This window comes from Oenanthe melanoleuca, chromosome 2 (genome assembly GCF_029582105.1).
Source record: "Oenanthe melanoleuca isolate GR-GAL-2019-014 chromosome 2, OMel1.0, whole genome shotgun sequence".
NCBI classification, from domain to species: domain Eukaryota; kingdom Metazoa; phylum Chordata; class Aves; order Passeriformes; family Muscicapidae; genus Oenanthe; species Oenanthe melanoleuca.
Window position 1 is genome coordinate 70,656,457 of NC_079335.1, and position 22,960 is coordinate 70,679,416.

Sequence of the window (22,960 nt, forward strand, 5' to 3'; positions counted from 1 at the left end):
TTCAATCTGTTCATAAAAGGAGCCTTTCAGGCGGTATTTGGCTTCTTTTTTTTCCTTTTTTTCTTTACAAAACCTAGATATCTTGCTATTTGGAGCTAATAGCAAGAAGGCTCAGCTCACCTGTTTAGCATTTGATTGAGAAACACAGGAAGGGTATCCATGTATTCATAAAAGTGTCTTTAAGTGTGGATGAAAGGAAAAGGAAGACTTTCTTTGTAAGGTGGTGTGGTGCTTCTGTGTATCTACAAGTATCATACGAGTTTAATAAAGGATCCAAGAGAAGGCAGAGTCAAAGCTCAGCTCCACAAAGGAGTTAATTTAAAATACTTTTCTTTCTACAGAGTTTTCTATAGGTTTTCTATAAAAAGAATGAAGTAGCAATAGCTTGTTAGACAAAGAGTGTAGGATTACATGTATTAGCCAGTTCTGCAAAATGAAATACCACAAATATTAATGAAATGCCACAAATATTAATGAAATATAAGTGTTTAGACTTACAGATCTCTTCTGAGCTAGTAAAAAATATAAACATAGTAGAGGAGTTTTCTGGTTATTCTGAGACAAGCTGTACTATACAGTAAATGCCTGGAAGCATGGAACAATGCCAGCCGGAGGAAACTTGTGTCTGGGAAGAAAAAGGTTATTTTCCCTCCTGTCCTGCAGCACTTTGCAGGCTCACCACTGTGTTGAGTCCTGTCTGCAAGGAAAACTGGGCAGCATGACCATATCATAAATGTTTCTCTGCCACACTGCTCCCCATGCAGAGCTGCCAGCCTGGAATAAAACACACAGTGTTCCTGGAAGAACAGCCTGGCCAGTGGTTTGAGGGGGGAATGAAACCATTCATGGCTGACAGAGAAGGAAAACGCTTAATTTTAAGGTCTCTGGGAATGGAGTCAAAGCCTCTTTCTTATACCCCAGGGTCAGGTGCAATCTCCCAGGCAGAGACTGTCCCACAGCCTGCAAGCAGTGGCTGTGTGGAAGGGCCAGGTGGTTTTGGGATCCCTCATTAACCTCCTGCCATCACCAGTCAATGGGATAGAGGCCAAGCTGTGCTGAGTCCTGCTGCCTTTATGTGGGGTGGGATTGAACCTTCCTTGCCATCTATTTATGGCTGTGCTTTCTTTTCTTCTACTGTGCTGATGCTGTATGGTGTGCAGGAATTTTACAGTTCAGAAAATCCTTTCTCTTGCAAGGATGCAACAAGGATGCCCCAAGTGTAAAGATACCCATGGGCAGAACTGCCTGAGGAATAGGAGCTGGAACTGAGTTCTAGACACATGTTAATCTTTTTAGTTCCTTACTTGAATTAAAATAGTGTGTTTATTGAAGTCAGATGTCGCAGTGCATTTACAATACTTATCTCTATAAAAGTTCCCATGAAGTAAGATCCTGTAGATATATGTGGATACATGAAGCAAACACTGAAATATTTAATACTTAAGTTAAACATTTTAGAAGCAGTAAGTTTCTAAAGCATCTGAAAGAAGATTGTGGTAAGGTGGGGTCATCCTCTTTCTCCCAAATAACAAGTGATAGGACAAGGGGAAATGTCTTGGGTTGTGCCAGCCAAGGTTCAGGTTGGGTACTAAAAAAATTTCTTCACTGAAAAACAATGGTTAAAAGGGGAATTTGTGTAAGGAGCTGCAGAAGTCACAAGTTTTTTCAGCCTGGAGAAGGGAAGACTCATTGCAGTTGCAACTTCTTTGTGAGAGGAAGAGGAGGGCCAGGCACTGATCCCTTCTCTGTGCTGACCAGTGACAGGACCCAGAGAATGGCCTGAAGCTGAGTCAGGGGAGATTTAGGTTGGATATTAGTAAAAGGTTTTTCACCCAGAGGGTGTTTGGGCACTGGAACAGGTTCCCCAAGGAAGTGGTCGCAGCACCAGGCTGACAGAGTTCAAGAAGCATTTGGACAATTGTCTCAGACACAAGGTGTGATTCTTGGGGTGTCCTGCCAGGAGCTGGACTTGATGATCCTGATGGGTCCCTTCCAAATCCACATATTCTGTGTGATTCTGTGATTAAATGTTGGAACAGGTTGTTCAGGGAGGTGGTGTAGTCACCATGCCTGGAAATGTTGAAAAATGGGCAGATTGGTACTTCACAGTGTGGCTTAGTGAACATGGTGGTGTTCCATTGAAGGCTGGATTCGATGATCTTGGAGGTCTTTTCCAGCCTTATTGATTCTATGATTCTAACTACAATAGCCCAGGGGGAAAAAAAAAAAAAAAAGATGATGAATAAATGTCAACCTTCTCTTAAAATTAATAATTCAAATTATTTTCTTCTAAGGCAAGAGATTATGAAATGTCTTTCACTTGCTATTCCCATTTTTTTCTTTCTGTGGGCGTTTTTAGCTTGACCTAGTTTATGCTTATTACAGTCAGCACAGCTGATTTATGAGCAGAGGCTCCATTCACAGATGGGTGAAGGCAGAGCTGAGGTATTCAAGTATACATCTATGGCAGTGTTCACAAATCACAATGCAGTCACTATCCTCTTAGGATCTGAAGTCAACTGAGGGAAAAAAACATAACCCAAAGGTTTCAAGTAAGGTGATGCTGTTTCCCGGTGCTTCTCATATCTCAGGTCCAGCACTCTCTTTTCTGCTGCTATTAAAATTATGAAACCCCCCCAGCTATCAGGTGTCAGCAAAAAGTGCTGTGATCTCTCTTTGGAGCCTCAGTATGTGATGCTAGATCAGTAGGAGCTACCCTCCTGCAGTAGGTACACAGACAGTAACCATGGGGTGGAAAAGATCAACACTGCCAACTAAATGCAATAATATGTGTGATATGGGTGAAGATACCACGGAGAGGAAGGGTTTTAAAAACTACAGGGGTTCCTGTAGTGTCAGTGGAAAGGAGGAGTGATTCCAGGGCAGGCCATGGTGCAGGAGCAGGGTGCCTGGGTGCAGGCACTGAACGCGCAGGGACACTCACCCTGCTGCTTCCAGCTCAGGTCCCAGCTGCTGTGTCTGCTGGAGCAGGGGATCATACCCTGCCTGACCTGCCCACATGGCCACATTCACAGATACTAACTGGTTATGTGCAAAGTCTACTTTGTTTACCTGTTGTGCATCTTTTACTGAAGTACATCTCCCCAGCAGAGTGAGCTGAGGACTGGTTTCTTCAGGCTGGACTGCTTGGAGGGAAACACAGACATTCTGCTCGAACACCTCACTAGCTGGGTGTGCAGAGGAGCACAGTTCACAGTCTTGTAATGAATATCCTAGACTGCTGTCATTTATCTGTCAGTCTGCAGAGTTTGAAAGTGTAGGTCAAATATATCCAAATTAGTGTTTTGAGAATTGGTAAAAATATATTAATGGCTTTGAGAAGTTAAAAAGAATCAGTATTGCTTTTTCTGTAATGTAAAATGGTAACTGTAATTGCACTTGTGAGTTTAATATGTTTATTGGCCCTTTTTTTGTTTACTCCCTGCCATACAAAAAACACATTCCTCTGGGGAGGAGGTTTTTAAAATAGTGCTTGTTACCCTGTTTAGATTTTGAGTACTTGCCTAAAAATACTGTATTTTCCTCTTTCTCATGTAATTTCTATTTCTAGTACAGTGGCTATATTAGTTGTGATACATTACTAAATGGTTAGTGTGTATCATAAAGGAACTAAGAATTAGAGCAAAGCCTAATTAGTAGAGTTGGGCAGCTTATCAGTCACAGGAATTGTGAGTATTGTTCATGTGATGTAAACCCTAACAAAAACATTTAAATATTGCCAGCATTGCTTTCACAAAATTGCTTCTCTTCCCAGAGATGTCTCCTGCTATTTCCTTTCAGATTTTAAGGTACACAGGGAGTGCATCTGGAGTGACTCTACCTCATTATTGATGGTACTGCAATCAGTAGTATCATTCCAAAATACATGACTTTGAAGTCTACCTGCATTGGCTGGGCTTTTAGGATTATTGCTACAAAGCAATATCAATTAGCATAACCATGTTATTTACAGAGATTCTACAGTAAATTCAAAAATCCAATGTGAGATTTACAAACCTTAAGGGGAAGAAGGTGATTTTTAGCTGTCGGGTTTTGATACCAATGTTATTTAGAATCAGTTAATTGCAACAAGCCTTCATTTTGGATATGTGCTACTGTTTGTTTCTTTCCGGATACAGATTGAAGGAGTCAGACTCTGAAGGTAGCAGGAAACAGCCTGCCCATAATTTTCAGGTAGAAATTAAGAGACCAGATCTGCTCTTTAAAAGATTTCCATATTATTAAGTATCATTCTCTCATTTTATGTCAGAGAAATAGGAAAATAACTCCAAACACTGAGAAAAACATTTGAAGATATTTTGCTACTGCTTCTAGTTGCCTGAATACTGAGGGAGAAAAATGTAGGTTTTGCCATTCTTCCACTGCTACTCTGTGGTCTCTTAACTAATAGACCTATAGAGTTTATCAGAAAATCTGGGATGAGAAATTGCAGCATTTGGTTAGGAATTGTAAACCCTCTAAGTATGTCAGCTTCTGCTCCTCAAAGAAGAGAAAAGAAAACCCAAATAATATCTTCTGAAATCACAAGAAAGATGAACTGCTAATTGGAAAGTGACTATATTTATTAGTATCGTTTGGATTCCATTTAATTTCTTTTCTTTTCTGTAAAGATTTTCCTTTCTCATTTACGGGAGTAAAGGAAAATCTTAGCAAATCTTCCTGTTGCTTTTACTGCACTGCCACTTTTCTACACAAACCTAAGCGACCTTAATTCCTAATGAACTAAAAGCCAGTGACAACTTCCCAGCCAACTTCCAGGTCAAGGCATTTTGAAGGAGTGATGAAAATTTTAGCAGTAGTGATAGGGAAAACCAAGAATTACTTAGAAAATTGATTTTCTGAAAAAGATCTTAAGTCTAAGTTAACAAGAGATTTTTCTCCTTAAGCAAGTATTTAGGCTAGAGATATATGATGCAGAAAGGCACATATTGATGAGGTTATTAATCTGAAAAATGTAATGTGAATGAAGACATACAGAAAGTAAAATTCTTTTAAATCAACAATTTTCAAATCTGGGTGTACAAGTTTTCTTTGCACATGAATTTAAAAAAAGAAGGAAATTATAAGTTGTTGGTCTTCCAGTAGAGGCAAGACCTTGGTATTTCCTCCCTGTGCTTTCTAATATCCAGCTTTGTAGGATAGGTTAGAATACACTTTTCTAAGGGTTGATGGGGACATGACACTCCTGAATCAAAAATAGAAAGGATCATAACCTGTGAAAGAGTCTTTGTAGTCATTAATGTACACATGTCCTTCAGTTTACTGCTCCTGTATGAGTCATTGCCTTTGTGCTGCTGATGCAATTTCATCTGACCTCTGTCTCCTGACTGAGGCATGGAAAGGGTTTTTGGCTCTAATTTGGTAGAGCTGGGCAGAGCCTGGTAGGCTTCTGTAGCAAGTGGAATGTTCTCTGTGGAATAAAGGGCTCAGAGGCTTTGAAGTCTACATAGTTAGAATATCATCTCTTACTTTTTCAGAACCAAAAGTATTATTTGTACATTTCTTTGCCCAGAGAGCAAGGTGGGAGTCAGACCTAGGAAATGAGACATTTAGCACTGGATGATAAAATATATATTAGAGGAATTTTAAAAATTGCAGAACAGAAGGTGTTACTCTCAGTGCCTCTGCGTTAGGTTAGGGCTGAAGAAACTGCACCTTTCTTCCTTCAGTGCCAAAAAAATAAAAGTGGTCAAAATATTTACCATTTAGCATCTTAATTGTGGTTGAATATAGTTGATCATCAATCAAACTAGAAAAGCCAGTCTTCTGGTTTTGTTTCCATTTCCTCTAAAACTGCATTGTTCTAGAGTATGGCTTGTGACTGCTAAATGGACAAGGACTAACACTAGAAAAAATATTGTTATTCTTTATGGAGTAGATACATAGTGGGTTTTGTTCAGTGTAATGTATGCAATTACATTGTACAGTTGAAAATTTATGTTGTCATGCATTGCTAGTAAGAGAATACCAAATTTATAATAGAACAATTAATTATACAATAATTTACTACCTTCCTTTTAAATATAGAAATACCTCTTCATCCCAGCTTTTTATTCTCATTATTCCTATTTACTGCTAACTATTCCATGCTTATCTAATGGTGGAAGAGTTTCCTTCTCAATCATGCTCTTCATCATTATGAAATATGAAAATTGCACAAATAATAATGGGATTTTCTTTGCAGTATTACTTCAAAGCAAGTGTGCTCCTTCTCATCTCTTGGAAAATCCCATTTGGAGTTGGGCACCACAAAAATGAAGTAAATTCTGTTTATAAGTCACCATCTACTATTTCAGTGAATAAGTCTCTCCAACCAATCACTGCAGTTTACAAATTCCTGGTGAGGAGGAGAGGAGGGGCAGGCACTGATCCCTTCTCTGTGCTGACCAGTGACAGGATCTGAGGGAAGGGCCTGAAGTTGTGTCAGGAGAGGTTTAGGTTGGATATTAGAAAAGGTTTTTCACCCAGAGGGTGTTTGGGCACTGGAACAGGCTCCCCAGGGAAATGGTTACAGCACCAGGCTGACAGAGTTCAAGAAGCATTTGGACAATGCTCTCAGGCACATGGTGTGACTCTGGGTATGGTCCTGGGTATGGCCAGGAGCTGGACTCAATGTTCCTGATGGGTGCCTGTTCTGTGTGATTCTGAGTTTTAGTTTCCACCTGTATACTGAAAATTTCCTGTAAGCCAGCTAACTTTTCTTTGCTCCAGGGGCCTGCAGCATCATTTGAAGATCCCATAGTGTGTTCAGATCCTGCTCTCATTAGTGATCTGCCATCAAAAAAAAATGCCACCCTGCAGTTGAGTGAAGTCTTGACATACCCAAGTCTCTTGTAATTCAACCGCTGTGGCACATAGAGATGTGTTAAGCTCACTGCAAACAGCTCTGAGAAACCTCCATCAAATGTGTTTGATACATGCTGCTTTTTTTGTAGAGTGCTTCTTTTCAGCAAAAGCTGTTCTTTTGTTGAGAAAGCTGTGCTCTAAAGTCCAACATTTCTCTTATAGGTCCCTAAATTAAAAACCAGACTGCTTAGATGACTTCCTGGACTCCTGTCCTGATAATATGTTTCACAGTTTATCTAAATATTCTCCAATTCTATGAAATAGGAGAACTGTTTCTGGATTGTTTGATTGAAACTGTTTAATAAAGTATATATATTGTATTAATGATTTAGCTGTTTTAACAAAGGCTGTTTTAACTAAGATCTCTAGAAATTCCAGTTATTTGAATATAAATGTGAAATTGCTTTTCCCTCTTTTTTTTCTCTGGATATTTAATTCTGTCTTCTTCAGATTCAATAGTATGTTAATGTTCAATTGCTCCCTATGTATCTTCATTACTTAGGTGAGTGAGGTGTATTCATTAGAAGATTAGGTTTTTAGAGCCAAGCACAGAGGCAGAAGATGATTTCCTGCCTTTTATTGCATGGAGCTAGATCTCAGCTGAGATAAACAGGGTGGTCACAGGCTCTATAGAAGAGGAAAGACTCTGCTCTTGCCACCAGACAAGGACATGCAGTAGCAGTGTGTGCTTCATTTGCTTATTAAACTCAAGTTGCAATACTGTAGTTAACTTGAGACAGATAAGATAGTGATTCCACTGTGTCCCGCCTGAGTATTCCAAACCTTTCTCAAACTGTCTGTTCACACCCTGATACCTGTTACAGCTACAGTGAATCCTTATCTACCCAACTGAGATAATAAAAGAGAAATTTAAAATTGGAATGTACACTTGAAATAATGAAAACCAACAACAGACCCCAAGCCTACTTTTGAACCACATTATTCATGATTTTTAAACAGCTGAGTATGAAAAACCAGTGAGCTACTAGAGGAAAAAGGGACCCTCTTGACAGATTAATTCTATGTCACAGTGTGTGTTTTCTCAAACAAAAAGTGCCAGGCTGAGCCTCTTTCAGGTGGATGAGCCTATTCCCTAAATACAGCACTAAATTAATGTGAGGCTATTCACTAGGACCTGCAAGCCAGTGGCAGCAGTGGTCTTGGTTTAGCCAACTGCTAGTGTCTGATCTTCCAAAACTGTAATTCTGCCTTTTCTTAAAATAGAATATTTTTCACAGGGTGATGCTAAACCTTCAGGAAGGAACCATTCCTTAATGAGAAGCCTGAGGCATGCTGGATTTCCTCTCCAGTGGCTGCGTGCAGCCTATCAGTTACTTTATTACTTAAACAGACAGAATTGTAGGTTGATGGGTTTTATAGTAGGAGTCCTTGCTCTCTAATCAGCCATGAACATTACAGAGCCAACGTTGTAGGTGTAAGTCACAAGAGCACAACCCTGTTTGCCCTTGACCAAAGAACATTTACATAAAAAAGCAGAGGTCTTACTGAAACACAGGCCATGTGTTCTGCTGTAATTTAAAATGTGATCACAGTCACCAGTGGTTCTGCAGCTGTAAAATATGAGAATTATGAGACTATAGTGCTCATGAACCATGCATTACTACAAAATTGCATATTTTGTTTGAAGGTAGTGCTTTCACCCAGAACTGAAAATCTCCAGGATTCAGAAACCGTGAAATTTTCAAGATTGTGTTAAAAAAGTAGTTATTAGTGCCACTTCTCTCTCTCTCTTCCTTTTTTCCCCCTTCTTTTTATGGAGACTCACTTTTCAGTGCAATTTGTGGAGCACTAGTAATAAACCATGCATAGGTGGTGGGAAAGAACAAAAAACTTCCTATGAAATCAGGAACTGTGATACTTTCCTCCAAGTTTCACAGGCATAAATTCTAGGAATAATACCTATAAAAACACATTTTTTTGCCTCCAGCATGGTTATCTGTGATATTCCACAGCAGCTCCTTTCCACAGAGCTGCAGGATTTCAGGATTGCAACCTTTTAGAATCACAGGAGTTGACACTAATCCACACCTACAAGAATCCACTTTAGGTCTCCGAGTGCAAAACAGTCCCATCCATTCACCACAGATGCATCTATTGCTCAAAACCCCTTGTTTTCTAATAAAAAGCAGGAGAGTTTTTCATGTTTATGTACCAAAAAAAATCTTTTGCTTTGTTAGAGCTAGGGAAAGACCAAGGGGCATAAATGAGTAGAAAACTAGTCTAGGTAGAATTAGAAGCATAACCTAGATGATGGAAGTTCTTTCGTTGTGGAAGGTATAATGATAAGGACTTTCAAGAACCTGGACACTTTGACATCCAAAGAGCCATTCTCACTTGCAGTAGTTGATGATAAACTGAAGAGGCAAGATAATGAGATCTCATCAGCAGGATCTTTGCTTGATAGAAGTAAAATAGTAATGCCTGGTCCAGGTGGAGAATCCCTTCCATATCTATGAGTAATGTTTCAATGTACATTTCTTTCTGAACATTGGTATTTACCTTGCATTTCCATGATTTAAAAAGAGGAGTTTGACTGTTGCTATGGGATAGCACATCTGGACAGAAGTATGTAAGGAGAATCCTATAGGGGAAATACTAATACTCTCATCTGAGACACATGTGCCCTTCTGCTGTGCAAGGACAGCTGGTCCTTTTCCCTGTCTTTTTTTCACTGGGGAAGGAAGTTTACCACATTTTTCTGATCCATTCAAGTCAATTTCAGGATCAATAACTTGTTATTAGAAGATCCAAGATCAAAAGGGAGGGTTGCTATTAGGAGTGCTGAGAAAAGGAAGCAGTGAGGTTCAAGAGGCGGAGCACAGGATTTGTTGGGAAGAAGATACAGTGAGGGAGTTACATATCCACTAATGCCATTAGGAATCTCATTTTCAAATGGCACTCTAATAGAGAGTTAGAGACTGGGCTTCTAGTGCTCTTACAGCTTCTTCAGATCAAAGGGTGAGGAAATAGGCTGGCACTATTGTGTGTGGTACTATTGAACCATAGAGTCATACTACAGGTTGGGTTGGCTTGGGTTGGGAAGGAGTTTAAAGCTCGTCTAGTTCCACCTCACGGTGCAGCACTGAGTAGTGTGGGGTCAGCTCCCCTCTTTGGAGTCCCAGGAACGATGTGCAGTTGCTCTTCTTGGTGAGAATAGGGCCTCTGCGAGGAAGAGATTTCACCCTGATGGTTATTTTACTTCATCAAGATTATTTTCTTCTGAGGGAAAAGAGTTTTTAGATTTAAGGTTTTTGTCTGGTTGGTTGTAATTTGGGTTTTTTAGTTGTTTGGGGTTTGGGGTTTGTTTTCATCCCCAGTGGCAGATTAGCCACAGACATGTCCCTGGGCTCTTTCATGATGAGGTTTGGGTCTGGTGTGATTTCACAGCTAAAAAGCTCAGAAGAATAGTTGCAAAATTAATTTACAGAAGTTGGAGGAAAACTTCAGAAACCTCTAGGGAAGGTCCTTCCTAAACAAAACTACAGAACCTTACTGCCACAAGAGGGTGCTTGCAAGCTCATCACTGGTCATTTCAGAGATTTTCACAGTGAAAATGTTCTGGGGGCTTTAAATTGTTCCTTACAGAAGAGATAGATTAGATACAGTGAGAGATTCTGACAGAGTAAAAGGCTGTACATTCATCTTTTGCTCAGTGTCAAATTGAAATTTATCTTGGCGAAGATTTTGTGAGTCACTACTTTTGGAGAGGTCTCCTGAAAAAAACCTATGCATTCAAACACTCTATTAAGCTTCTTGCAACAGATCTCAACTACAACCTGCCTGCATCTGACAGAACATAACAAAAGGGAAAAGACATCTATTAAACACAGAGAGGAGTTGAGTCATATGCTTTAAAGCCAAAGGGAGCTCTTTTTGACAGAGTTATGTCAGTGCACAAAATGCATTTCACATGGCTTTTGATTGCCTTACAAAATGCTTTTTAAATGATACAAACTCTCCTTTTCATCCTAAGTGTGTGTGAAGGTATATGTATATTTAAAGACAAGGAGAGAAGTTAGCAGTAGAGTTTGTCTAGAGTTTGTCAGGCACAGGACTTGGAGTTCACATCTAAACTTGTTTTTGGATGTTCCCAGAGGTCTTATGTGCTGAGAGAGTGCACTGCATACAGGTCACACCAGGTTTGGTTATGCTGTTAGATGATCCAGCTTTGTCTATCATTTTGTTTACTTTTTAGGAGGTTTGTCTTTTTGAAAATAGAATGAACAAAATGCTTCAGTGATAGAATTCATGGGAAGATTACAATTTCAACATCTGATTTTGAGGTAATCTGGTATTGAGAGACTCTCCAAAATGTTTTACATAATTATATCCACAAAACGTATAGTTTGAGCTTTATTACAAACACTCTTTCTTCCAGTGGTGCCCAAACCTACTGCAGCTTTGTGCAGCAAATAGCCAAAGCAGCAGGTGATCCCAGACTCAGGTGTCCTCAGGAGAAGCAATCAGCACTTTTCTGCTTTGAATTATCGATAGCTGGAAACAGCTGTTCCAAGCAAAGGAAAATATCATACTGTTCATTTAAGCACCCAGAAATACATTATCCTTGTTCACAAAATGGTGTCCAGCTATTGGAAGCCTTTGTGAACATTGCACATCGAGACAGTGAAAGAAGAAATGACATTAAAATCCAGTGATCATTTGCTGTAGCCCTCTGCAGTTAATGGTTTGGGTTGCTAATGTTCAAAGCACCTTGAAGTAAAGACATGGGATTTGTGGTAGAAATACCATCAGGGTTTATATCAGGATCCCCTTACCAAAAGTCAGTACACAGAATCACAGAATGGTTTGGATTTGAAGAGGACTTAAAGATCATCTGCTTCCAGCCTCTCTGTGATGGGCAGGGACACCTTTCACTAGACCAGGTTGCCCATCAAACCAGGGCCCATCCAACGTGGCCTTTGATCACTGCCAGGGATGGGTTATCCACAGCTTCTCTGGGCAGCCTGCTCCAGTGCCCCACCACCCTCACAGTACATAATTTACATTCTTTCCTGAAGCCAGACCTCTTGATTTTTTTAAAGCAGAATGTCTTGTGTTTAGCACTGATGCCAGAGCAGGCATTACAAAGAGGACTGTATAAATTTGGCTGAAGGATATGTCATTTGTATAAAGCAGTATTTCCCTGAAGTTTCCTTACTTAGTCCTTCTCTAAAATTATGCCTTGTTTAGTTCTGCTGGGACCAGAGATCTTGTATACATTGCAAAGCCTTATTTTGGAGTGATTGCATGCATCATCTCTTCAGCTGTCCTTTCCCTTTCTTTGGTCAAGAAAGCTGTGCCAAAAAGGCAGCTAGATGGCTGTTGTATTTGGGGCAGTGCAGGAGCTGGGCACATGTTCCAGCCTGCCGTGGAACAGTGAACAGCCCTTAAGTACCCATCAGCTCATGGGATTTAGATTTCCTACTGAATTGTCTGCTTTTGTTATGTATCTTGGTATTGTTAAAAAACAGAGAAGGGCTGATATCTCTTAAGCATCTCTCACATATTTCTTCTATATCCCACCCACTGGAATATCTCTGACTACACAGCACGTATTTATTTGCCTTGTAAGTCCCTTGTGGCTCTTAGCAGTTACTTCTGAGGTTTCTGCCAGCTGCTTATATCACCAGTGATGCTGAAACCAATTCAGATGACATGCCTGTTAGTAAATAAGGAAAGTGCCACTATTTTTAATACCTTTTCCTGTTGTCTGCTTTATTACACAAGCAGCACGGGTTCTCTTCGTTGTGTAATGCAAGCTTTGCAGGCGTAGTAAAACGAACTTTCCTGGGACTATTTTTAGAGGTGATCATAGGGATCTGGATTAGAATAGATTAAATAAGGATTTCTGCAGAGATGATACATATACCCTTACTTAAGGACAGGTGACCTGACTGATTGAAGAGGTGTTTATGAAATGAGTGAAGCTGAACATACCCCAAAAATTGGAGCAGAAGAATGATGGGTCATCATCTGTGTGTCCACAGACTGGACTGTGTTTTTGTGTAGTGGAGTGCAGTCCATACTGGGAAATGGATCTGTAGATGCTCATAATGCTACAAAGCAAAGGTGGCAATTTTGGGCCTTCAGTGTTGAGGCACTGGCAGGGGCAATGCCACTTGAGCTTGATTTTGTATACAGGATTGGGCTTTGGGCTACTCTGTTCTTTCATTTCTACTACTTTTGATATTGTTTTATAACATGTTTTTAACTTAGACTTAATTTTCATTGTTGTCCTTGCATGTGATTATGGATTACAATGAATCATTCAATTCAATTGCATGTGGTTTTAATCACTGCTAGTAAACCAGCCTTGCAGAATTGTCATTAGTACATTACAGATGCATGCAAAGCAAACTGGACAGTTATCACAGTGCTGGTGGAGAGCAATGGGTAATACTAATTTAGCCATTTGCCAGACTCATTTTTGTCTGGGGTAATTGGCAAAACAACTATAATAAGCTGCTTTCATTCTCAGCATCTTGGTGGAAAATAGGTTGCCTGAAGAGAACTTTTAAAAACTTAATTAATTGCATGCTGTATGTGATTTGCTTGTTATTCAGTTTGAGTTCAATATTGATCCTTGAGTATTTCTTGTGATCTCTATTATCTGTAATGAACCAGCATACAAATAGGCTTACATCAGTAATTTTGTCATAATATCTGATTTATAAAATTGTCCCCTGAGATATCTATGACCTCACTTAATCAGACATATTATTTTGTCATTAGCCAACACAGCTGAGCAAAACAGAGTTATTTTCATAGTGGCAGCACTATTCCAGTCTTGCATGAAATCAAAGGAATGTGAAGAGTTATCCTTTTAAACAGAATCAGAAGATTCACTGCTTGAGGAACATGTTGCAACATCTGATTAACTTCAGGTAGTCTCATGCCTGTTATGTTAATGTGTGAACTGTGAGAAGAAAATAAGAAAAATAGTTATACTTTATTTAGAATACATGGAAAGCAAGTAGTTTATCTGAGACTGTTTTGTCATATATTCTAAAAATTGTTGATTTTGCTATCATTTCAAAACAAAGAGGGACCTTTCAAAACTGTACTGGTTACACAAAAAATCATATATATCATATACTATGAAAAAAATTGTGGGAAAGCTCTGTGAAATGCCAAATATTCCACAGAGGAAAGATAGAGCCTCCAACACCTGGAAGTATTGTGGCTTCTGCTTGGAAAAAACCCCATTACTAAGCTGACTTTCAACCTCCCCTTCTGTGGAAAAATGACAGTAAATGTTAATGTAGTTGGTGTGATGAATGACTCACACTTTCTTGTTTGTCACACAGAGCCTGTGCATGGTATTTGAAAAATGAAATAGTATCTGTTGCAAACCTTGTTTCATATTTTACGTCTCATGCACAGAGGATCTGTTTCATTGGTCTGGGAGAATGATGGGCAGCAACCCTGGCCACTGATGGGGAGAGAGAAAGTCAGGGCTTCCTTGGAAAAGGGATACTGCATACTGTGACATATGTACAGTTACACTGCCTAATAGTGATGTTCATTACATATATTAATGGGAATAGTTTGAGTTTTATTATTGTTTAAAATAAGTGGTGTTTGAGGACATGGAGAAGGGAAGAGAGGGGAAGAATGCTGTTGAAGGAGAAAAGTCCTTTTAGGCAGAGGACATACTTTTAAGAATTATCAATCTTCCTTTCTCCTAAAGCCTTCAAAAGTAGTGAATACTTCTGAGAATTCATCTTACTGACAAAAATAATGGTAATATTCAATTTAAAAAATACTTTTTTAATGTACACTGACCATTTCATAATTGCACTGTGGCCTTTCATATGAGGAAGAGAATAATGGATGCCTTGGGTAGAATATTAATATCATCTCTCTTCTCAGGATAACCAGGTTCAGTATTTTCTAACTAAAACTCATTCATTTTTAGATTTTGAAAAGACATTAAGTGCACAGCTGTGTTTTCCTGCAGACTGCTGTGAAACAGGCCACTGCTTTACTGATCACTTCTAAAGGCAATTTGCTGGAGGCGATTTTGTATCACTTATTAACTGAGACTGTTGAAGGAGTTTTTAATATACAATAGTATTTATTGGTATATGAACTTAAAGATTCCAGACTAATAAGTCACTTTGGTATTGACTGATTGCACATGCTGGCTGATCAGTTTGTATTAGGTTTCAGGAAATAGGATATGGATAGGGTCAGAAATGGATGCAAAGGAGAAAAAAAAGGAAAATTAAAGGAACCTGATAACACAAATTGTCATTGTATCATTTCATGAGGAATTGGGAAATAACCATCAAATCCAGAAGTTTATTGCAGCTTTTGCAAAGCTGCAGCCTCCTGCACCCCATTTCAGTATCTGACATGTTTAGAAGGGTTATGCAAAGGAAAGCAATCCCTCAGCAAGCAGTCTGTCTCACCCACCTCCCCATGCACCTGCAATGGGTGAAAAAAACACATCAGCTTTACAGAGAGAACTTGTTTTTCTGTCCTCATGCCATTGCTTGTTTTGCTTCTCAACCAGGGGCTGCTGGGTGTACACTCCACTGAACATTGGGTTCTCACACTCTTATCTGGCCCACTTCAGATTTGTAAAACCATTCTTCAAGGATGATTTTCTGTGCTGCTGCATCCTGTAATCCCTCAGAAAGCTCCTGCTCTCTGTTGCCTTTCTTTATCCTTAAGCAAGCAGTCTTTGATAACATCTTTGGAAAATAAACTTTAGAAAATGTTGACACCTAAGTAATCCTTCTGGTTTTTAAACTCAGAATGGTGAGTGAGTTTGATTGATTTGAAGATAATTCCTGTCTCATATCTTCTGAAATCAGAATGCCAGTGTTAGATGCATTAGTTCCTATCTGATGGAGGTACCCACTAAAAATAGTACAAAATCCCTCAATACTGTAATGCAAAAATCTCTTGCAAAAAAAAAGAAACCCAAACTAATGTTTGTTATTATTTTTTTACAATATATTAGTATATTTTTACAATATTTTAACTTTACTCTTTTACAGACAGAACAAAAAACTGGACTTATTTTAAGCATCTGGTAACTATTTTTAGTACTCAAAATAAACTGTGAAAATATACTGTGAAAATATCCTCCAGATATTGGGTGAAGCAGATTTTTTTTTCATTAGAGATGATAGCTACTTTTAGTTATTCTTACAGCCTTTTTTGAAACTATCTTCAAAAATGCCATTGTTTTTTCAGCAAACAATAGGATCTCTCTTCTTATTATCAAAAGATTTTGGTCTCCAAACAATTGTAAACTTAATTTTCTGCTAGCATAAGTAATGGACATTTTTCTGAATGACTGTGTGGTGTTTTAAATCTGCCCAGCTTTTGGAGTTGTGATGACCTATATCCTGATCATTGGGTAAAAAATTAAATTATCGAAGAATTGCAATAATGCTCAAGTCCTTACAAAATGGATATTGATACTTTTCTTCTTAAAAGCTAAACACTATTACATTACAGTAAAACTTGGATTAATCTGAACAATCCCACCAGGAAAGTACATCCTTTAGTAAAAAAACCCCAAAACCTAAAATATATTACTTTTGGCAGAATTCTCTGTACAATTTCAATAGGAGGCTTTGAAGTATTACAGGTTCTTCACAAGGAAATGAAGATGCTCTTTATAAAGCAGTGGTAGCTGTTGCTTCATGCTGAGGGCAAGAGTGAAATGAGAACAAAAGAAAGCAGAGTAATTATTTTATTGAAAGATGTAATTGAGAAATAACCTACATAGCCTGTGAACAGCCTAAAGAATAGATATCACTCCTGTATCTCAATGAAAGTGTTTGCCACCTCAGCCAACAGAGCCACACAGAATGACAGTGAAACAGGACACTGAATAAATAAATAACTAGTTAGATGACAATAAATCAGAAGCCACCGTTTTCATCTGGTGACTATCTCTGTCTTAGTAATGAGGAAAAGAAATAAAGAGAATTTGTAGACAAGAGAAAAATGATGGAGGAGTCAGGGTGGGCCATCCTGTTTTCATAAACAGGTTCTCCTTGCAGGTCTTTTGTAAGAGTGCATTTCAGGCAGGCAGGGTTACCAGGAAGTCTGGGATTTGTGTCTCTGCCCCCATCTTTTCTGCAGTGATGCTCAGGCTGAGCTCAGGCACACCAAGGAGCGCAGGGAGAGCTGATTTATCTGTGCCTGCCCTCCTCTGCACCCACCAGCCCCAGGGAGATGAACGGGGGCTGCCCAAGTAATCCTGAAGACTGGAGAGATAATGGCTTTAATCCTAGTGGTCAAGAGAGCAGCCAGGATTAAGCACGGTGGTTCCATTTAATTAATGACAAGTGTATTTTGCTGCATTTTAGGGAAGCTGTCAGTTGGCTGCTGTGAAGTGAAACACTATCTGGGTAAAAGGCTTGCCTCCTGGCTTGGCTTCCTCCTAGAAATTTTACAGCCTCCAGCTGTCATAAAACACATTAAACAGGACCTCTAAAAGGAATTCAATTTTATTTATGATTATAAAAATAGGAGGCATAGTTCTAATGGGAGATTCGAATTATTTAAAGATAGCAACAGGCAGTATGAACACAACTCCCGCCTACTACTTCCCTTCAGTTGTTTTTCAGAGAATTAATATTCAGAGCAGGTCCAGTTCATCTTACCTGCTGGGTTCATTTTATTATATAATAAAATCAGATTTATTCTCATTTGGGTATAGAGTATATAGCCATATAAGCATAAGCCATTTATAAACAGTTACTTTGCATGTAGCATAATGTAATACCTACTCTCTTAGGTATTTCTGAGGAGTATCAAACATTACTTGCCAAAGGGCAGAGATAAAAAGAATTGTTTTGGATCTGAACATTGTGCCTGGAGCTGATCACTAGATGGGCTGGTAGTTTTTCAGTTCTTCTGTCTGGAAAAAAATAAAATAAAAATGAAACAGCTGTCTAGTGAGCTTCTTCAGTGAACTTTTCTCAGTCTGGCAAACCTAACTCTCTCTTTATATTTTACTTACAGAATGGTCTTATTGTTGCCTGTTACCAGGGTTATGTGGATATTGTAATAGCCTTAGCACAATGCCCTCACCTTGATGTGAACTGGCAGGACAACGAAGGGAACACAGCTCTAATTACAGCTGCACAGGCAGGTAAGGCTCTCTGTATCACCTCTTACTTGCAGGATCTTGGGAAGAGTGTGTGTTTAAGCTACTTTATTTTAGGATTTTTTTTTTCAAAGCCCTGAAAGAAAGTATTCTGTGTAAAATAATTCTGGCCAAGCCCACTCTGAAGTAGGTTTGTCCTGGTTTTCTTTGAACTAATTAATCTACAGTAGTATTTATCCAGCAGATTAAGGCAGCAAAAGCTATACATTTTTAGTAGATGCATTAATTATTTTAACTTAAAAAGAAAGAAAATCTTATCCCAAGTGTGCAATATTACAATGCTTTGTTCCCTTAAGCTGATTTTCCAATGTTTGCTCTGACAAGAAACAATTGAGCACTGTGGATGTGTAATGTGCTGCATTAGTGCTTTTCTCCCATGCTTGCTGCACCTATCTCAGAGGGTCTGTGGAAATTGATGACTGTAGAAAAATGTATCATCATTAAGAAACACCTTATATGCTAAGACATTCTTCATCCACTCCATAGGTGAAAAGCAAAAAACTTCAGCAGGATTTCGTGTTTGCCAGTGACTCTTTTGTAACAGCTGATATTAAGATCGACCATGTTAATCCTGATGCAGGCTGGAGTTTAGCACAAGGTTTTCTTTTATCCCACCCATCATGGTAATATTCAGTGAACAAGTGTAACAGATCACTTAGATGTAAGAGAAGTTCCCAGGAGAGTTCCTTGCTTCCAGTGTTCAGTTAGAAAACAATCACTTGATTATTTCTGTTTAAACTGAAGGGCTGTGCTTTAATCTTTAAGGGAAGCTTTAGTTTCCTCTAACAAGTGTTAACAAAGTGCTAAAGCATGTAAATCCGGAAAAAATTATCCAAGGAAGGATGCCATCTCTTTGTAGTCTAAAAGCTGTTCCAGGGTCTGCCTAGCTCTGCATCTCTGGTTTCCTTTGCATCCTTCAGGCGTGCTCTGCGAAGGCAGTCACTTTACAAGGAAAGGCATAGCTGCTCTTTATCATGTCTGCTGGCTGGGGAAAGGTCTGGGATGTTTATGGGAGTTCATGGGACATAGTCCTCACTCCCAGACACTGGCTGCCTTAAGGGATCGAATTTCTATCAGGGAATATCAATGGACACTACAAGCCACGTCTAAAGATTAGAGGAGTATGGTTTCTATGTCAATTTAGTAACTCTGCCACTGGGCATTTCCAGGTAGCACCTAATCTTGTCTTCTACCAAAAAGTGAACTCTGCAAAGGTTCCTGCAAGATGGGTCTTGAAAACTGGAAGAAAGAAAACTGTGACTATATTTATAGCAAAGTCATGAGTACAGTAGCTTTCCAAAGAGGGTGGAAAAGTCTCCAAAACACTAATCTTATTTATCTGCCCTAATATAAATTTGGACTAAAATAAGTGTAACACTGTCTCCTTCTTGACCTTTAATTCTCAAGATAATGAGCTCAGAATTAATCTAGGAGGTTGACATTGACTGCATTGACCTCTGACTGTCAGTCAGAGGTACTGACTCTCTGCCAGTACTTGCTATTGATCCCAAAAGAAACTGGAAATGGCTGTAGTCACCAACAGCTTGTACAAACCCCCCCAACAACTTAGATGTTTTCCCCCACCTGTGCTAATCTTGAGCTACATTATTTACATCAGTTATTTAATTAATTATCACAAGATACTGCTGCAGTGTTAATAGAGATTACTGTGAGGCTAACATTGCAACCAGAGGAGTTACAGTGCAATAGATGCTGCTTAATTATTGCTGGATGTTAAGTAGGAACACTGAGCAGTGTATTATAAAGACCTGAAAGCAAAGCTTATGCAAGCTTGACTTTAGTGGAGAATTTATTTATTGGCAGGGGGCGGTAACTTTAGGCTGTGAAAGTAATCACATTTTTGCAAAATAAATTATTCTGAGATCACTGTTATTTATACCAAAACTATGGGTTTACCTGTGGAAAGCCTAATAGCAAATCCACATTATTTCAGGTATTTGTAAGGAGGTATTTGAAGGTTTCAGAAAGTGCTGCCATTTTTGTTATGATCCACTGACCAGGTGGGCCATCATGCATGGAGCTGGATGGGGAAAAAGGTGTGGTCTTGAGGAACTGTTCCTTGTGTTCCAGTGTCTGCACCTGTATTATGAGGTATGGATACCAAAAGGGATGAGAGAGAGGTCTCTTCACTTGTGCTGAGGAGTTTAAAATCCATATTTGCCTATGCCGTTTCATGACCACCCAGATATGAAGCTCAAATATGAGCATCAGCTTGAGTTAAATAGGATTAAAAAGCAACTAGAGTATCAGAAGATGAGTGAATTCAGTTCCTCATTTTGCTTTTGGTATTGAGATTCTCATCCTCCAATAAAAGTATCTAAGGCTGAAGTTTTCTGCATGGGCTGACCAGAGAAAGACAGGCTGGAGGAATCAGTGAAAAGCAGTATTTTCTTAACAAGTTTCTTAGTATAGAAAAATAACCACAAAATAACCTCTGCTTTGTGCGTAAATTTCACATTTGAAAATTGGTCTGTTTGCCTGCTTTCTCAATATTTCCCATTTCTTATATCCCTGTTCAAAGAGAGCTTGCCTTCCAGAACTGTAAATGCATTGCAGTCTGCAGCAGGTGGTGCCCAGAAATGGGTGGTAATGCTTTTGAAGCAGAAGCAAAATAATTAAACATCATTACAAGGACAATGCAAGGAAAAAAATGGGACATCAATACAAACAAGTGATTGAAATAACAAGTGGAAAGAAACAGAAGAAGGAGAGTGATTTTTTAGAAAATAGCGATAAGAAGGAAAATTACATTTTTTTTCTCAGTTCTGCTGCTTATGGGGACATAGCTACATCAGTGTATAGTAATTGGCATGCACTGGTGTTCAGAGGGAGTTGTATTTGCTTGCAAAGTATAGATGTTTTATGTTACAGCTGCCAGTTTGGGGCAAGGCTGTAGAGCTGGGAACACAAAATTGGAAGTTATCCCAGTTTCTGTTTATTAAGAAAGACATGAGAACACAAACACCTAAAACACCCAGAGGATAAAGCCTTCTGGGTGTCCTTAGTTCCATCCATCTGTGAGAAAGCATTCACCACCCACAGGCCAAGCAGAAGCCTTTTGCAGGTACAATTCAGGAGAGAAATGTTATTTGACAGGGGGGTCTTCCTTACTCTGCAGCTTATCCTTCTGCCTGTATTACACAGATTATTAGGTAATGCTGTCATCATTACAGGCCTTTCCTTTATGGCAGCAATTAAGTGAATTAAGCTATTACAGACATCTGTGCTGATCTCTAAATGTGGCTCTCAGGGAGAAATGAACCCTTAGCATGCCAGCTCTGGTAGGAAGCAGATCTGGCTTGCAAAGAGCAAGAGCCTGCTTTGAATTCAGTATCACCAAATGGGCTGAGCCCAGGCTCGTTTATTTTAGGGCTGCATCCAGCTTTCATAGCAGATTTTACATCACAGGAGGCTCATCCAGTTTGCAATTTAGGTACAGGCTGCTTGTTCACGCAGACACAGGAGAACCAAAGCAAACCTCATGGCATCAAATCAAAAGAATATGACAGGGATTGAACTAAGACTTGGCAGCTCTGAGTTTTGCTTTGAATTTGATATCTGTTTGAACTGGAAATCTGAAGCAAACCTCAGAGGACAGAAGATCCTCCAGATTAAAACTGAAGTGTTTTTCAGGGATCCCTGAGACACAAAACTTCTGGGAATCACAAACTTCTTAAAACTTTTCTTTCTTTTTGTACTGCTGATATTTTTCTTTTCTGTCTCATTTGAGGCCATTTCTGGTCCCCTGGAGAGTTTTGGTTAAGCAAGGTCTTTCAGGATTAATTCTTTGGATCAGCCCAGATTTGCAAAACTTCTCTTACTGTAATTATGCTGTTGGCAAAGGGAAGAACATCTTTAGTGATGTAATTGCTGCTGAAAACTCTTCCATCTTATTATTTCTACTTGTTTCAGTTTGTCTCAGGTTTCTGTGGTCAAAAAGTAGGATTTCAACTGTTCCAAAACCTTCATGAAGACACATGTTTTACATCATTGAATCAGAGCATGTCCTGCAAAATAATCTGGGCCCAAAGATTCTCCCAGTAGCATCTGATTCCTTGCTAGGATTTGATTTTATGCCATAGAATCAGTAAAGCTGAAACCTCTGTATTGAGTAAGCAGGACCAGGTTACTTGATCCTGCCCTGAACCCAGTTCACTTTTGCTTTGTTCAGCTTTTGTGGTTTGCTGTATCTTTATATTTAATTCTCATTGGAGTGCACAAGGTACAGGGAGCTTTTTATTTTGTTTTCTCTGGCTCTGGAGTTGCTCATCTGATCTCTACATCTGCTCAGGTTTCATGGGAGTCTACAGTTATGCAGAAAGGTAACAGAGTCAAAAAATTATAGGAGAGAAAGAGTAGCACCTGCAACACAAATTAATTGGTAAAGATGTTCTTAACTTGCTTTTCAAAGTGAATGGAGGACTGTGTTGGTACAAAGTGGTCGCTGATGAAATCTACAACAGATGTGATGCTACAGACTTTAAAAATTGTCCTGTATGAACGATAATCTGCTTCAGTAACATTTCTAGATGAATTTGAATGGCATACATTACAGAATAGTCAGCTGGTCTGCAGAGTGAGATGAGAGAATATTTTTACAGCTCCTACTAATTGAATTGTGATTGTTGCAGCTGCCTGACAGACGGCATTATTTTATGGAGCATCAGAGCATCATTAAGTGATTGACAAGTGAAGGGAAAACTGTTTTGAATGAGTCATAATGGCACTAGATATTTTATATCTGATAGTCCAGTTATGAAGATTTGGTATCTTCATTGGTCTTCCAACCATTTAGCCAGAGATGTGTTCAGCTCCTCAGTATAGCCTTGTATCAGTGCCTTAACTGTATGCCAGTTGTCCTGGCATACAAGGCACATGAATGGCAACAACAGTTGCCTTTAGAAACAGAACTTA

The 22,960-nt window shown here is 39.1% G+C and overlaps 1 protein-coding gene across 1 annotated transcript in view; it reads left to right on the forward strand.

Moving 5' to 3' along the window:
* The window catches only part of ANKRD33B (ankyrin repeat domain 33B), a 42,557-nt gene that overhangs the window by 9,039 nt on the left and 10,558 nt on the right, over window positions 1-22,960 (forward strand). The window contains exon 2 of the mRNA XM_056484458.1: window positions 17,881-18,010. Coding sequence (XP_056340433.1) covers window positions 17,881-18,010 — 130 coding nt within the window. The remainder of the gene's footprint in view (window positions 1-17,880; window positions 18,011-22,960) is intronic.